Source organism: Nyctereutes procyonoides, unplaced genomic scaffold (genome assembly GCF_905146905.1).
Source record: "Nyctereutes procyonoides isolate TBG_1078 unplaced genomic scaffold, NYPRO_anot_genome, whole genome shotgun sequence".
In the NCBI taxonomy this organism is placed as follows: Eukaryota; Metazoa; Chordata; class Mammalia; order Carnivora; family Canidae; genus Nyctereutes; species Nyctereutes procyonoides.
The window spans coordinates 1,340,676-1,354,952 of NW_026575132.1; the positions used below are offsets into that span (position 1 = coordinate 1,340,676).

The 14,277-nt window shown below is 41.4% G+C and overlaps 1 protein-coding gene across 1 annotated transcript; it reads right to left on the minus strand.

Annotated features, from left to right (window-relative positions):
- Positions 1-2,609: 2,609 nt before the first annotated feature.
- On the minus strand, positions 2,610-5,464 carry LOC129523066 (serine protease 58-like). Its single transcript, XM_055345706.1, has 5 exons — positions 5,407-5,464; positions 4,684-4,861; positions 4,001-4,254; positions 3,249-3,397; positions 2,610-2,759 (listed from the first exon to the last, which is right to left on the minus strand). The coding sequence occupies exons 1-5, from the start codon at positions 5,462-5,464 to the stop codon at positions 2,610-2,612; spliced, it is 789 nt and encodes a 262-aa protein (XP_055201681.1).
- Between the last annotated feature and the right edge of the window lie 8,813 nt (positions 5,465-14,277).

Here is a 14,277-nt window from a genome sequence, read left to right on the forward strand (position 1 = left end):
TATGATTTAATTTCTAAAAGTGACTAAATGATAACACTGCCAGGTCAGTGCCATTGAAAGAAGGGTTTATTAAGAGGCATGCCGTACCATGCACAGCTACATGAGGAAGTACCAGGGTCAGTCCTGAGGCAGGAGGAGCAAGAGGAAAGCACAGCCACAAGCCTTTATTTGGAAACCAAAAGAAAGAATGACTGAGGCAGGATAGTCAAGTTTGAGCAAGTTTAGGAATGAATAGTTTGAATAATTTCAGCAGGCTCTGGGCTATGGTGGTGATCTCTAGTTGTTCAGTACCTGACCCCACTGTGATTCAGAGCAGGGGAAATATTGGCTTGGTGTGTGAAAGTTAGTTAGAGTTGGTGGTTGAGGTAGAGCTCTGGATTGGTAGGTTTGTATGTAGTAGACAGAGTCATTTACTACCTCCGGGAATTAGTTAGCTCTGGGCGGGGCACTCTTTCCCTAGCCAGCAAGACTCCCAATATGTGAAAGCATCGTAAATATGGAAAATAAAAACATAATTAAGATAATGAGTTCAATAGCAAAATCAACAAGCCAGAAGAGTCCGTGAACTTGAAGGTAGAGCAGTAGAAATTACCAATATGAACAACAGATGGAAAAGAGATATTTTAAAAACTGAATGGATCCCCAAGGACTTGTGGGATAGTAACAGAAAATTTAACATTCATGTTATCAAAGTTTCAGAAGAAGGAAAAGAACACTGAGCTGAAAAACACCAGAAGAAATAATGGCTCAAACTTCTCAACTTTGGTGAGAGACACAAACTTACAGATTCAAGAAACTGAATATACCCCCAAACAGAATAAGCTTAAAAGTTCACACGCAGACATGTTATAATCAAATCCCTGAAAAACAACACCAACCAACTTTCAAAAGCAGCCAGAGCCAGAGAGAAAGCAGGCATTACCAACTGGGAAACAACGAATCACATGCTAGCAGATTTCTCCTCAGAAACTCATTGAAGGACAAAAGAAAGAGGCAAACATTTTCCAAGCCCTGAAAGAAAAGCACTGTCAACCCAGAGTTCTATATTCAGCAAAAAATATCCCTCAAGAAAGAAGGTGAAGAAACACTCAGAGGATTTGTCACCCAGCAGACTTGCTCTGAAAGAATGACTTAAAAAAGCTATTCAGACAGAAAGGAAATGACAATGAAAGGACTCTTGGGACATCATGAATGGAAAAAAAAAGCAGTGGAATTATATAGATTGCATACTATAGAACATTCTTGAAGTGACAAAATTGTACTGAAGGAGACTAGGTTGGTGGTTGCATGGTTTGGGGCCAGGAAAAGGTGTGATTATTAAAGTGTAACACAAAGAAGTTTCTTTCTGGTGATATGGTGATAGAACTGCTTCGGATTCTCCTTGTGGTAACTGTTACAGGAATCTACACATGTGATAAGATTTCAAATTTCACCCTTAAAAAGAATATATGTAAAGAAAGACTGGTGAAATCCAAATAAAATCTGTATCTGAATGGACACCATTAAATTTCCTGGTTTTGACATTTTATTATGGTTATAGAAAATAGTATCCATGGGGCAAGTCTGGGTGCCCAGAAACTCTCTCTCTCTCTCTATATATATATATATATATATATATATATATATATATATTTACAATTTCTTATCTTAACTAATTTCAAAATAAAATATTGTAATAAAAAATAGGACCTATTTTAGTTTTTTAAAATTTAATAATTGAGAAGGTAGGATAAGAGCAGATAGATAAATGTGGGATTTGGGGAAAATTAGCTGAATTGGCAATTGGTGTAGGATAGATTTTGGTTGGTTCAGTGAGATCATTCTTTGCACACATGTCCACCGATCTATACACACATATGTGCATATGTACACTCGCAGACACACACAAACACAATTATACTCACCTAGGTTTCAATGTTCCCCTATTATCCTTCTACCATTCTCTTTCCAGCCAGCTTAGATTTCTCTGTGCTTAGCATTAGGAAAGATCTCTCAGGAGATCATCCCTCCTCCTGTTGGTGGTCTGACCCATTTAACTCCTCTGTGCACCCACTTCTGCTTCATCTTCTAACCCTTTTGGAGACCCTTTTAGTCCTTGTTGTCATGAAATTCTAGCTTCTGTCTCTAACAATTATGTTGCCATCAGTCTGCTTACCATCGCGGTGTTTGCCAAACCTTATTAGATATGACGGAGTGAGAAGACACAGACCTGACTCAGAGGCCTGGCTCAGCACTAAGTGAGGTCAAAGGAGTCACTATAGAGGTGCCACAGTCTCACCATCACATTCCTGAGGCCCATATGCCCTTTGGGGGGTACAGGTTGAAGGAGAACTGCTCCATAAAAGTCTGAGGAAAGTACAGCAGGTGAGTAGGAAGTTGGAGGAGAGGAAGAAAGCAGTGAGAAGCTGGTTTATGTAGGAGAATGTTATCCAGCTCAATCTGATGATCATTCAGGGTAGGACTGAGAAAGGAGAAGAGAAGTCAAGAAAACAGAAGGGGCATAAACTTTCGGATAGCCAGACTCTATTGCCATCTCGTTCTGAGGGAAAGGAATGGTCAAGGATGGTAGACCCAGGTCTGAGGCCACTGGGATAGGGAATGGAGAGAGCTCAGTTGCTGTGGATGACTTTGCGGATCCAGTCTGTATAGCGGGAAACCTTGGTGTAGTAGCCGACATCACCTCTCAGAATGCACCCTGCTGACCAAGATAGGATGCCTTGGAGCTGATTTTGGCACAAGACTGGGGCAGCTGCTAATTCCTGTTAGAAGAAGAACAGATGGGGCAGGCAGGATAGCCAAAGCAAAGTGACCTTTGCTCAGTGCCTCATGCCAAGTCCCATGTGAGGAGTCCAGGATGGAAAGACTTAGGTGGTGGAAGGGGCGATTGGGGCACATCGGATCTGCTTAGGGGGTTAAAGAAAACAAAAGAAAGAAAGACTTAGGTGGTAAGGGCTGGGAGAAACATCTGGAGGACATCTTGGGTCCATCCCACCACTCATTCCAGGGCACATCAGAGTTAGCCATAAAGAACTAAGAACACTCTGAGCTGCTTCCGCCCTAGCATCTATTTTCCTTCATTATTAGAAGGACACATTGTTTCCTGGATCCCATTGACCTTGATCTCATTTGCCTGGATCCCATTTACTATTGAATGTAGAGACAGGAAATTGGCTTGGTCGAGGAAGATATGTGGACCCCAAAACAGTGTCCTAGACTGAACTCAAAGGGGGCAGAGGGAAAAGAGTTACCTTACACATGTGTTTGTTCTCCAGAGATGATCCTGCACAGAACATGTTCTCCGTGATTTGAACAGGAATTTGTCTTACAGGGGACTCCTTGCAGTCATCATTAGAGAACCAAAAGACGGTCTGGTTTATCTGGACGTCAGGCTCTGAGCCTGAGCACACGAGTGTATGTGTGCATGCGCACACACAGAAGGGGAGAGAGAGAGAGAGAGAAAAGGCTTTGTTTCTCTTTGATCCTCACATATTCATCTCCCTTTCTTCTTCCCTTCCCTCCCTCTTTTTCTGTTATTAACCTCTCCATCATTCAATGAAAGAAAAACACAAAATGAAAAGTAACCAGAGAAAAATAAACATAGTGAAATGAGAAAACCAAGGTCTGGTCCCAGTGTCATAAACTGCGTAACTTGGGCTTGTGTGTGCATGCTTTCATTAGTGAATGCTGGTCTCTCAGTTTCTGATGAATGAACCACACTCAGCATCCAGTGGGATTACCTGCAAACTCCCTCCCCACCCAGATACCTTTTCACCCTCACCTGGGGGAAAAGGGAGGCAAGAACGCTGGATTTCAGCGATCTCCAGCCATAAGCAGTCATGTTACAAGTTTGGGCCTCAATTTCCAAATGAATAAAACTAGAGGTTAAGCTATAAGTTCTCGGGCTTCTTCCAGTTCTCATGATCTACAATAATAATTGTGTGATAATCCTCTGTGAGTGGCTGCTTAAGGAGCACTAAGTTCTGTCTTGAGGGCCACTCACTGGAATCCTTCCATTCCCAGCCCCAGCCAGAGACAGTGCACTTTTCCCCTCTTCTGTCATCTGTGGTGTTGGGCAGGGCCACCAGCTTCACCTGATCGTTGAGCTTTTGGGGATGACTCAGCTTGATGAGCATGAGGTCATGCTCAGCAGAATTCCGGGTAAAATCTGGGTGTTGGACAGTAAGCATGGGCCTTAGGTTTTCAATCTTGTTTTGGAAACTGTCTTTTGAAGTAGCAATGTTTATCTCAAGAAATCTGGAACAGGCCACGAAGGATTAGTAGAGGCAGGAGATATCAGTCTATCGTCACCTTGTATCCTTTCTCCCCCAACTTGCTTTCTGACTTTGCATGAGTCCCTTCCATAACTTGCCAAGACCTCCATTTCCTTGTCTGGCAAGTGAGAAGTTTCTATTGCAGTTCTGTTATTCTGACCTGTACCACACTGGATATAGGCTTTTCTTCCTTATTGATTCATCCCCTGGTCTTCCACTTCCCCAGTTCCCCTGTCTACATCACCCCGCCCAGAAATCTAACTCACAACCACTTATTTCCTGACTCCTTCCAATCACTTCTCAGGCTTGAGAGCCCTTGGGCAAGTCTCTTTAGGGCTGAGCCTCAGTTCCCCTTAGCAATCCCAGGGACCAAGGGGGGAGTGCTTCTCCTGCTAGGACCCCCATTACTCACGGTAAGAAGCAGTGGGCTGCAGTGATAACCCACTGTTTATGGATCAGGGTCCCCAGACAAGCCTCATATTCTGAGTTCAGGAAAACCAAAAAGGTTGGTGCCATTTTGCTGTATATCTGACTGAACTGCTGGGCTAACTTTACTTGTGTCGGTGTTGCTTTTAGAGTTTTTGTTGTTACTACAGTCGGGAAAGGAGGACAGAATATTAGAGACAGGCAGACATTCCAGAAGACAAAAGTCTGAAACATTTTATGTGGAAGTGCTTTGAGATGGTCAATGTATTATTGATATTTGAGGTGTTGTTGAACCATTTCGGGGTCCTTCTGTTAATTTCCCCTTAGGCTTCCCTCTGTATTGGTAGCTTCATTTTTTCCACTCCCCGTCTCCTTCCTTCCTTCAGCTTGATTCTTCTCTCTTTTCTTCAAGCTTCCTTCCTAGCTATATTAGCAAAATCACAAAATTTTGCCAATACCCACCATCCATTGTGTCAAGTCTTACTGTCCCAGTCTGCATCTTCTCTTATAGCCATGCAGCCAGAGGAAAATCAGTGGGCTCTAGACAGCTGAGTGTGCTAGGAAACTTCCAATCACCGGGATCCTAAAGTCTTATCTTTTTTATCTTTCTAATGTGCTCTTCACCCATCTTATCTAGACCCATTTCCTACACTTTTCTCCAATATGACATTTTCAAAGTTTTAAGCCAAAAACGGGAACCTGCACTCACCAGCCACTGCCAGAATGCTGAAGATTAGAAAGAGGTGGTTCATGTCTCTGATCTCCATGCCCTCTTGCAGGGGAGACCTGGAAAGGGAATAAACTACCAAAAAGCCTGATCTCCTGGAAGTTTTGCAAAGGGAGAAATATAAAGGTGGGGTGGGGATATTCAAGGGGGCCAAGTGCTCTGAACCAAGGGAGGATGGCGCCAAAGGGAGGAAGGACAGCCAGACCCCATCTCTCTAGGTGTCTGCCCTCCCATTGTAGTCTGGGAAATTTTTCTAAATGAAATGCCTGACCACAGAGGCATGTCCTATAAGCCAAGAGCTTTGCTCACCTTATTAGCAAAGAGAAATCTCAAATGGCCAGCTGTGTCTGCCTTATTCCACAGTCGGCAGTAATACGTCAGCCCCGGCCCCCTTCTGTTTACTCACCTGTCCTCACTCAGCGTGGCTGATCTTCACCCCTGTGTGTGACATTTACTGGCCTTCAGCTTCAAAATAAACTCCCTCTTCTCTGGGCCACAGACCCCTCTCACCTAACAAACTGAGCCTTCCCCCATGTCACACTGACTCTTGCCCTAATGTCACACTGGCTCCACCGCATGGCATCCTCTCATGTCACACTGTCCCTAAATCATGTCATCATCCCTCTCACCCCCAGATACCACTGGTCTCTCCCTGAAACTTTGCAGAGGCACATGGAGACAGGGCTCAGCATGGAGTCCCTTGGAATGGAGTCAAAGGCATACCTAGTAGAATGTATCAGTTGGCTTCTGCTGCAGGGCAAATTTCCTAACTTAGTGGCTTGAAATGGTAGCCAATTGTTTGGTCATAATTCTGCAGGTTGCCCATTTAGGATGGGCTTAGCTGGGCAATTTTTCTCTCAGCAGGGCTCACTGATACAGCTGTGATCAGCTGGCAGTCAATGGTTCCACAAACATGTCCGGAGATTGGCTGGTTGTTGACTAGAGTGATGAGGATAACTAGGCCATAGTCTATCATCACGTAACAGGCTGGTCCAAGATCATCTATACGATGCTAATTGCAAAGTTCCCAAGATCAGAAAAATGGTAAATCCCAATGCTCTTCAAGCCTTTTCATACGTCATATTTGCTAATGTCTCACACTGGCCAAATCAAGTTGCGTGATCAATTCAGATTCACAGAGCAGAAGAGACCCACTATCCGACAAGAGAATGTGTAAAATCATAATACAAGGGCCCAGGTAGAAAAAGGGGCATAGTTTTGGGTCACTTTTTCTTGCCTTTTTATTGTATAAATTTTTAAACATACAAACAGTTTAAAGGCACTATATGCACTGTGAATCCTGCCATGGCCCACAACCGATTTTCTCCAATTAACGCTTGACTATATTTGTGTTATTATATAGTATCCACCTACAGTTCGGGCACTTGTTAGTCTACCACAGAGGCAACCAGCTCATCTCTTTCTTAATCTCCTACAACCCCACTTCCTCTCCCACCTCTCTGATAGCAACTGCTTTTCCTATAGCTGCCACCGTCACCTGTAACCCGAGATGCTGTGACAGCTTTCTGAGTGGCCTTCTTTGACAAGCTATCTCTTTCTCTATCTAATTTGACAGATTGATTTTTTTTTTCATTTGTTGTGCTTCTTGCTTAAAAGCTTGTAGTTGTTCTTCATGCCTATTACTTCATGCTTAAACTCCTCTGCTTGGCTGTGAAGGCCCCCAGTAATCTGCTACTAACACATGACTCTGTAGGAATATGACATAATGGGCAGAGTCAGTTCCTGGGCAATCGCAAAAGCAGCCTCTGTCCTTGAAAGATCTATTGATAAACTTCTTATCTCTCTGACCCACTCTAGTCCCTGCGTGTTATAACCTCTTTTAAAATTGGCTATAATCTTTGGCTTTTAGCCCTCTTAGCATGACCCCAGGTGAACATCTCCCATCAGCACCCCACAGGCACCGATTTCTGCTCTGACCTGGATATCTTCTTCTCCTTGGCTCCTTGTAAAAAATTCCTTGACTTTCACTCTTCTACCATCATCTGTGTCCCTACTGGTGAGTGAGGGCTGGTTCCTCCTTCTGGCATGTGGTCTAACAGTGGCCTTCTTCTGATTGGCTGTGGGTCCTTGGCTGTATTTCCTGGGTTCACATAAGAAAGGATTCCCATCCATCCTCTGCTCCCTATCTGTGCGAATCCTTGTCTGGCACCTACTGAGCTCCACTTGTTCAGACTGGGTTGTAGGAGCCTCTCAGATTCCAGTTTGTGTCCACCGTCCCTCCCACCCAACTGTTTCCCAGTGCATTTTTTGTCTCTCTTCTCTACTGTAGACTTTTTGCTCTGAGCCAGCTACTTTCTTCGGTATTCTTCACATTGATCATTTCCCTACATGCTTCCTTTCTTTCTTTGGTTTACTCCACAGACATATTTGGGGGGAATCTATCTCACCTTAACCCTTGTCAGGAAGTCTGCTCCTAGCCCACAACCCTTGCTAAGTGACTCAAGCTTGGATGTCAAAGGGCCAGAATGTGGATCCTCAGAAACACCTCTTGGATCAATGTAACTCTACTTCAATGCCCGAACCCGGCTGTCTGATCGAAGGCTGACCCTTCCATGTTCACAGCTCATCCTGTCAGACCCTCACGTGCTTCTGGATGGTCTCAGGCTTAAGAAGCTCCATTTACCTCCAAGCTTCATAACCCTGACTTCAGAGAGAATTTGCATCAGATTCAACTCTGTCTCCAGATCCTAAAATAATATCTGGCGCCACATAGTAGATATTACACACACACACACTCAGACATACAAATACACTTTTTTTTTTCAGATGAATGAGTGAATACCGCTTATCTCCTGACTTAAAACTCCCAACAACCTGCCACATTCACCTGCCCTCCAGATGGCATAAGCTCCTTGGCTTGCTTCAGGTCACTCTCTTGTGAGTTAATGGGAATAACATTTCCAGATTATGGTCTTTGAGCCCAGGGATTTGAGATTTAATCTTTTTTTTTCTTTTAAAAACTTAATTGAAGTATAATGACATACAATAAGTTGCACATTTTCAACATGTACAATTTGGTAAATTAATGAGCATATTCTCAAAAGATTCCTTATGCCCCTTTGTAATTCCTCCTCTTTCCCTCCAACCTGCTACCCTATCAGTAGGCAACCACTAATCTCTTTCTGTCACGATATATTAATTTGTATTTTATAGAATATTAGATAAATAGACTCATGACAGTAAGTTTTCTTTTTTGGTCTGCTTACTTTCACTCAGTATAATTAATTTGGATTCATACATGTTGTCGTGTGACTCTAGAGTTCATTTATTTTCACTGCCGAGTAGTATTCCATTGTATTGATTTATGAAATTTGTTTACAGCTGAAGGATATTTGGGTTGTTTGCAGTTTTGGATTTTATAAGTAGAGCTTCTGGGAACACTTTCTACATGTGGGTCTTTATGTAGGCACATCTGTGATATATGTCTTTATGTTAACATATGCTTCCTTTTCTCTTGGGTAAATGACTAGAGATGAAATGGCCGAATTATATCTAGTTAGTATACATGTAACTTGTAAAGAAACTGCCAACTTGTTTTCCAAAGTATTTCACATTCTTGGGAGCCCCTGGGTGACCCAGTCGGTTGAGCTTCCAACTCTTGGTTTTGGCCCAGGTCATGATCTCAGGGTTGTGAGACTAAACCCCTCATCAGGCTCTAAGCTCAACAAAGAGTCTGCTAAAATTCCTCTTTCCCTCTCCCTCTACCCCTCTCCATTCTCTTTTTCTAAAGTTAATAAATAAATCTTTTTTTAAAAAGTATTTTACATTCTCACCAGAAGTCCGAGAACGAGAACGAGTTTCAGTTCCTCTATATCGAGAACCAGAACGAGTTTCAGTTCCTCTATATCTTCACCAACATTTGGCATGCTTGGTCTTTTAAAAATTTTTAAAATTGAGATATAATTGACATATAACATTGTATTAATTTTAGGTGTACAGTGTGTTCAGTCTTTTTAATTTCAACTATTCTCCTAACCACAAAATAGTGTTTCAGTTTGGTTTTAATTTGCATTTCTCTATGCCTAATGATGTTGAACATCTTCTTGTGTGCTTATTTGTCATCCATATATCTTCTTTGATAAAGTGTCTGTTCAAATCTTTTGCCCATTTTTAAATTGAGTTATTTCATTCCTTGTAATTGAGATGTGAAGGGTTTCTAATATAATCTGGATAGGAGTTCTGCAATACTTCAGGAGCTGGAGGAATGGACTCCCATAAGTCTATCCACATGCCTCTTCTCTAGACCTGCTTGTTCCCAATTTTTTAATCTTTCTCCTTCCAAACCCCTGACTAACCAGCTACACTATTCATCACACAAGTCTTATATTTTTATTTCAGGCTACTTTTCTTTCCATACAATGTAGATGACCAGACGTACCACCAACGCTCTTCCCATCACTGCTGTCTCCCACGGCCATCTTTGGTTGGGGATTATAATATAGTGGTTCATTTCTGGCTTCACCACATACCAAGCTGATCCAGTTGTGTATCGAGACAGGTTTTTTTCCTTTTCCATGAGTTGATTATAAGGGAACTTGCCTGGGCCCCCCAACTCCCCTCCACCCCCAAAACCACAAATGTAAGCTGAGAGGCAGGCAATGGTGCCATAGTGGTGGATGAAAGAGGAGTCTAAGCCACCTACACACGCAGCTTGCTTGTCCTCTAATATGCCACTTCCATCTCACAGTGGACTTCTGTTAGGCTCACGTGACCTTACAACTTAGTGGATCTGAAAGATCACAAACAGTGCCGGCTGCATAGCCCCTGGATGTCCCAGGATCAAGTGGTCTGCATCTACCAGGGCCTCGTAGCTCATCAGGATCTATATTTTGAATGGTATCTGCAATAGATCGTGTAACATTGTCCAGAACGCTAACCCCTACAGAGTGATTCTCTTACTAGGGCTGCTGTACTCCAGGAAGCGTCTTTCATCATCACAGAGGCCTCCAACAGCATAGGTCGGCCAGGGAGTTCAGCTGAGGTCTCTTAGGAGCTTAGAGGAAAGATGCTGTCCAGGGCTGCAGTCATCTGGAGGCTTGACGAGGGCTGCAGGGTCTGCTTCTGAGATGGCTCCTTCACATGGCTTTTGGCAGGAGGCCTCTGCGCCTTTCCACATCAATCTCTCTGAAAGAGCTGCGTCAGTGTCCTTATCCTATGGTACCTGACCCCCCTCACAGTCGGTGATCCAAGAGAGAGCAAAGAGTGAAGCTGTAATGTCTTAGAAGTCCTATATCATCACCTCTGCAATGTTCTATTTGTTACAAGTAAGTCACTAAGGCCAGTCCACACTCAAGGGGACAGGAATTGAGCTCTGTCTCTTGAAGGAAGAAATTTCAAAGAATTTGTGGGCATACTTAAAGACCACCACACATGGTATCTTCAATATAGTGGATCATTGTGATGATGCGTAGAACGGTCAGGCAGTCTAGGGTCCTTTCGGTTACATAATGACAGGGCCAAAGACTTAATCCTGCTCAAGACTGTAAACATCTCTGTCATTCACATACTCCCATTCCCTTTCCTTGATAGGGATGGAAACGAATGCATTTGCTCATCAATGCAAGGTACCTGAGGCCATATTAATCTTTTCCAGCAGACATTACTTCTGGCATAGTCACTGCAATCAGGGCAACTGTTTGTTTGACTTTATTATTTCCCAGGATCAGGCATTTTTGTAAGGGCCAGACTGGTGAATTAAATGGGGATAAATGAGGGCCACCACCCCATATCCTTTAGGTCTTTTTTTTTTTCCTTTAGGTCTTTTTTTTTTTTTTCCTTTAGGTCTTAAATGGTGGCACCACACTCTGCCACTTGCCCCAGGACATGCTACTGTTTTTCATTTACTATCATGTGAGGGGCAAATTGATTTCAGATATTTCACTTTGTCTTCCCCACTTATACAGCTTTTATCCCATAGTACTAGAAACCAGTGTGGAAGGTCTGCCAGTTAGCAAGTATTTCCATTCCAGTTACACATCAGGGGACCAGAGATATTACTCTATCCCAGTTTAGTTTTCTCCATAGCACTTATCACCATCTATCAATAGTACTTATTAGGTATAACTTAATATACTTAATTCATTTTAATATACCTAATGTACTTATTCATTATATTATTTGTCTCCCCAATCAATCTAATTTCCATAAGGATGAGCCTTTTTTTTTCTTTTTTAAAAAAATGGATATATTTCCAATGCCTACAAATTGCCTAAGACATCCCAGAAACATAGTTCTAGCACACAACAGGCATTCGGTAAATACTCGTTAAGTGAAAGAATAAATAGTGCCTGATTCTCAACATAAGTTTATTATTGTTATTGTTATAATTACCCTAAGATTTTTCCATCAATCCCAGCAAGTATGAATTCAAGTGTGAAGCATTCACTCTAGAGCAAGTCGGGGAAATGTTTCTGTAAGAGGATCAGGATGACTGATATACCTCAAGTGTCCTATGATACAGTAGGTGTGTTGGTGGTTGGCTGAGAGGCCGAAGGCCCACCATGGGGGAAACCACTTCCAGATTCTCAGCACCTCTGATCTCTCTCCCCTTCTCTAATGTGAAGTACATATATTTAATCTCTCAACCTTCCAGTGGTAATTGTTGGTGTTTTTGGCCTCTTAAAATGGAATTTCTTGTTTTTAAAGCACTGAGCCATAAAATATTTAAATATTTTCAGGTTTTCTCTTGAAGAGTTGAAAGATGGCTATTGCCATATGTACTGGTGCCTAGAAGTGGATTCTTATCTCAAAGAGGGCATGTGCCTTTCTATTTTATCACAGTTTTCACCACTCTTCACTGCCTCTCTCACATGAAGGCTAAGGGACAGTTATCAGTCACCAGTGTATGAATCAGACCATTTTTTTAAAAGCGAAGAAAAAGTGATATCATTTTTATATCCAAGACCATATAAAAATTGGGAAGAATAAAATGTAAACAGAGAGAAATACACATTTCAAGAAAAATGGGAAGAGTATTTTGGGGAGGCAAGAGAGAACAAAAATCATTCCTAAGCATTTAAAATGTAATATGCAAACAAAGTATGACTAGACGCATAGGGTGTAATTCAAGATATAAGGACCTGAGTTTGCAACCCTTCCTCTAATCCAGTGAAGAGGAATACACAATATATTCTACTTACTGTATAATTTGCAAGGTACTTATTTCCTTTTTTTTTTAAAATCTGTAATTCACATTTTCATGCTTGACAATTTTAGGGTTTTTTCATATTGACTTCTTACCCCCAAGATACATACTGTGCTCAAGATACAACTCCCAAATTTTTCCCTTTAGGAATGGAAATAGAGATTCATTACTAATTCATATGTTTTATCACTGTGGCTTCCTCATTTACATAAAAGTTCTGTAATTCTAGCTGAAGAAAGATTTAATTAAAATCTTAACTAAGGACCTCATTCTTTTCCATTTAAATATGAGGAAGGGTAATTTATTCTTCCAGTTGCTTTTAGTTGATGGTTTTAGGATCCAATAACTGTAATTACTACAGTAAAAGTAAAATTGCATATTATAATTTGGATTCTGGGGTGTCCTTAAGCTAACAAATACACATGATGACTAAAAAAAGTAGCAACATCAGGTATAATCATCTGGATGTTTTTTAAAAGGCCAAACACAAATCCATCACAATCCCAACATTAAGCTAAGTTCAAATGTAGTTAGGGTATTGGTGCATATTTGTCAAACTCTGGTAAGGAGCCAAGAACATTCTTAAATTTATCATAACGTCTTTCTCCCTCTACCACCTTTATCATCTTCATTCAAGCCAATTATTAAAATAAGGCAGCTACTGAGCCCAATATTCACTGATAGCCAAGCAGGAAGCTTCTGGGTGTGAACCAGACTGGGGATGACTCATTGAAAGCCAAATGTTTGTATGGAAAGCTCCCTCTAAAATGGCACAAAAGCAAATATTTATAAATACGTTAAAAAAATCATTTTGGAACTCTTGGAAGGAGGGGTTAAAATATTGCCATCCATTCCTAATTACACCTTTTTGATAAAACATTGCTTTGCTACCATTGTGCTGACCCAGGTTCTAAGCCTTTCGGAAACAGGGTTGCTATAATTGGTAGGACTGTCCTGACTCACAGTATTTCTTTTTTTTTTTTTTTCACAGTATTTCTTATTTTGAAATATGATTCTATTTTGATAACTTCAGTCCAATCTGTATTTTGAATGCATCAGAAATTCATGTGCAACTTGTGAGAATTGTGAGTTTCCTATAGCTATGTCTCAATTGCAACCTATACAGAGTTCCTGAGAAAAGAGTGGTTACAAATGGAAATTTGTTTCTTGCTGAGTAAACTTTGACCTCAAATGGTTTAAGCATATTTTTAATTCTGTACCCTAATGTTATCTATTGTTTTAAACACCCTTCTCTACCCCTCAAGCAAATAAGAAATGGTTGTTTTCATTCTGACAGATATTTTTGGTGCACATCAGTTTCTGCTTAGACTTAATCAGGCCTTTGCTTGATAAGCCTATGACTGAGACTATTCAGGGCCTGGGGAAGTCAGCTCCTATTAGAAACTATGTCTGAAAATGAGGTGATGGTAGTGGTGGAAGTTTGGTGCTTTTTTCCATCTGGTCCAGGCTTAAAAAGGAATGGGGTGGGGGATGGGGGACAGGAAGTGGTCAGGCCAAAAGGTCAGCACAGCCCTCCTGCTCAATCAAGCTTCCTAACTCTTTTTCTGTGACACTCTACAGGTGTTGTTAGGTTTGTTGGCTGATTTTATTTTATTTTATTTTATTTTATTTTATTTTATTTTATTTTATTTTATTTTATTTTATTATTTTATTTTATTTTATTATTT

Excerpts from the sequence above, each read along its gene's own strand:
- LOC129523066 (XM_055345706.1), bottom strand. The coding sequence starts at position 5,464 with ATGGAGATCAGAGACATGAACCACCTCTTTCTAATCTTCAGCATTCTG. Across the intron at positions 4,255-4,683 it reads GCAGCCCACTGCTTCTTACC|ATTTCTTGAGATAAACATTG; the intron begins GTGAGTAATGGG and ends GGCCTGTTCCAG. Across the intron at positions 3,398-4,000 it reads CTGGGAATGGAAGGATTCCA|GCTCAGAGCCTGACGTCCAG; the intron begins GTGAGTGGCCCT and ends TCGTGTGCTCAG.